General features: G+C 40.2%; 1 protein-coding gene across 1 annotated transcript; it reads left to right on the plus strand.

The window, feature by feature from the left end:
• The first annotated feature begins 1,898 nt into the window (after positions 1–1,898).
• LOC122910781 (olfactory receptor 24-like) lies at positions 1,899–2,840 on the plus strand. The gene has a single exon (XM_044255409.1). It carries the CDS (start codon positions 1,899–1,901, stop codon positions 2,838–2,840), a length of 942 nt encoding a protein of 313 aa, XP_044111344.1.
• The last annotated feature ends 281 nt before the right edge of the window (positions 2,841–3,121 follow it).

Raw genomic sequence — 3,121 nt, forward strand, 5'->3', positions numbered from 1 at the left:
TAATGTATTGGGGAATTGGGTTAAATCCTCCTCATTATGTAATACTAATGGAAAATGGTCTGAGAAAGAACTGATTTTAGATAATTGTCAGTTACTTTCTATGCCACATGATTCACAAGTTTATCATAACGTATAAGAGGTAGATCAAGTGACAAAAATATGAAAACAGATGTAATGGCTTCATAGGGTAGATTCATTTTTTTCTTGAATGTATCCCTATCCACACTGATAGTGACAAGCATTAGGCGTATGATCATATAGGAGATCCTTAGCCAAGGATGGCAGGTGTTTGCCTGTGTGGTAAAGAATTTATCCCTGCTCAAAAAATTCCTGGGAGGTAATCTCTAAGCCCTTGGAATGTCATGCCTGAAAAGAGAGTCTTGGTTTGTCTGGAGGTCTCGAGCCACACTAGATGTGACTTGGGATGGTAATTGGCTATACCGGATAGTCTTAGGAAAGAAATGGCCACAAAATGTAGTAATAATGTGACTTTAGGAGGGGATTTGGATCATATGGTATCAGTCTTCAGAGGACTGGAGCTTGGAGACTGATAGGAATGTTGTGGATAGTCATTCATACTCACGAATCTCAGTAAAAATTCTGCACACTGAGGTTGAGGGGAGCTTCCCTGATTGGCAGTACTCTGTATGTATTGAAAGTGATGTTGTCTTGACTCTAGGGGTTGTGGACAACAGAGGCTCCATATTTGGTGTTTTACTGGGCTCCATCCTATGTGTTTCTTCTATGGTTGACTTTAATCTGTACCCTTTAGCTGTAATAAGCTAATTCTTAAATTGAAGTATAGTTGACATACAATGTTACTTTAGTTTCCCATGTATCAAATAGTGATTCAACAATTCTGTACATTAGGCAGTGCTTACCACAATAAGGGTAGTTGCCATCTGTCACGATACAGAATTATTAGAATATGATTGATAGCTGTAATAAACTTTAACCATGAGTGTAACAACTGTGTGTCTTTCTAGTGAATTCTGAAATTGTGAGTTTTTCAGGGAACCCGTAAACATGCAGTTAATGTAAAGACAGTCTTGTAGAATGTGTTCCTTCTGACTTTGTAGTGCGCCATCTGTCACACACTGATTCATCGTATTTGGTGATTTCCATAGTGTAAGTATGATTACAGAGATCAATTTTAGGCTACCAACGTCTTAACAAAATTTATGAAGGCTTAAGTGTCTACTCTTATGAGACAATATAAGTCAACTTCAAAACACCTTTCCTGTTCCAGGTGGTATGATGAAAATCTCTTTACTTCTAGTGTATCCATTGTACCAAACTAGAAGCTACGTACTTTATGTTCATTATTTTGGTGATTTCTCAAAGTTTTTTATCATATGTGTTTGACATAGAAGGTCTAAAATAATATTTCTCTTCTTCTGCAAATCAATATAAGAACATTTTAATATTTTCATTCTATTTACCTTTATTAAATTCTCTGTTATTGTTGCCTAATATTTTAATTCACCTTGATTATGTACTTTTTACAATTATTACTTTATAGATTCAATGTTTTATTTAAATGTTTCCTACATATATTCCAATTTCTTAGTAACCTTTGCTTCTTGGACAACATTTACTCTGTCAGGATTCAATTTAGTTTAGCATATTATTGAGTAATTCTTTCAGCAAAGATCCAGGCATGGTGTGCTCTCCCAATCTTTATCTGATAGGGGAGTGTTCAATCAAGGTCCTTCGAACTGAATCTTCAAACCTGTGTTGCTACAATGTATCGATTGTTAAAGCTGCAAGACATATATAAGCCAGTGTTGAAATAGCACAGATAAGAAATTGGCTATAAACTCATCTAAACTTCCAGAATCATCTTCATAGTGCTCATATGACTTCCCCCTTTCAGTACTTCCAGAGAAATCATACCCATGGAACCAAGGAATCAATCCAGCACGTCTGAATTCATCCTCCTGGGACTTTCAGAAAATCCAGAGCAGGAGACTCTTCTTTTTGCTCTGTTCCTCTGCATGTACGTGGTCATGGCCATGGGAAACCTTTCAATCATCCTGGCCATTAGCTCAGACTCCCACCTCCACACCCCCATGTACTTCTTCTTAGCCAACCTGTCTTTGGTTGATTTTGGTCTGGCCACCAACACAGTCCCCCAGATGCTGGTGAACATCCAAACCAAAAGCAAGTCAATCTCCTATCCCTGCTGCCTGACCCAGATGTACTTTTTCCACTTCTTTGGCATTGTTGACAGTGTCTTAATTGCTGTGATGGCTTATGATAGGTTTGTGGCTATATGTCACCCCTTACACTACACCACCATCATGAGTCCACGTCTCTGTGGCCTGCTGGCTGGTGGCCCATGGGTATTTTCCTACTTTATCTCCCTCACTCACATCCTCTTGATGGTGCGCCTGGTTTTTTGTGGGAACAACAAGATTCCTCACTACTTCTGTGACCTCACCCCCCTTCTTAGGCTTTCTTGCACTGACACCTCTGTGAACAAGATCTTTGTACTCATCGTGGCTGGGATGGTGATAGCCACGCCTTTCATCTGCATCCTGGCCTCCTATGTTCGCATCATTGTGGCCATCATGAAGGTCCCCTCTGCAGGGGGCAGGAAGAAAGCCTTTTCCACCTGCAGCTCCCACCTCTCTGTGGTTGCTCTCCTTTATGGGACCACCATTGGGGTCTATTTGTGTCCTTCCTCTGTGCGCACAGCTGTGAAGGAGAAAGCCTCTGCTGTGATGTACACTGCGGTCACCCCCATGCTGAACCCCTTTATCTATAGCCTGAGGAACAGAGATCTGAAGGGCGCCCTGAGGAAGCTTGTCAGTAAAAAAATAATTTCATCTTCCTGACCGCAAGGACACTTGGACACTTCCAGGAAGTAGGATCTTAACATCTAGGATCTTGGGCAAAAGAATGGAATTGCATGGTTTGGGAGAGTAGCCACTTTGGATTTTGAGTTGAAGATGTTTAAAAGGAATTCTCAAGATGGCTCTGTTACTACTTTCTCAATTACTTGGACAAGTAGGAGTCCTTTTGGATATATCCAGTGCTGTTTTCCCAGAAAGATCAGTCTAGCTCTCTCAGATTGGATTTACCCTGGTTCAAAATCCAGTTAGCTCTAAAAAAAATA

Source organism: Neovison vison, chromosome 6 (genome assembly GCF_020171115.1).
Source record: "Neovison vison isolate M4711 chromosome 6, ASM_NN_V1, whole genome shotgun sequence".
NCBI classification, from domain to species: domain Eukaryota; kingdom Metazoa; phylum Chordata; class Mammalia; order Carnivora; family Mustelidae; genus Neogale; species Neogale vison.

Coding starts and splice junctions, on each gene's coding strand:
- LOC122910781 (XM_044255409.1), top strand. CDS start 1,899: ATGGAACCAAGGAATCAATCCAGCACGTCTGAATTCATCCTCCTGGGA.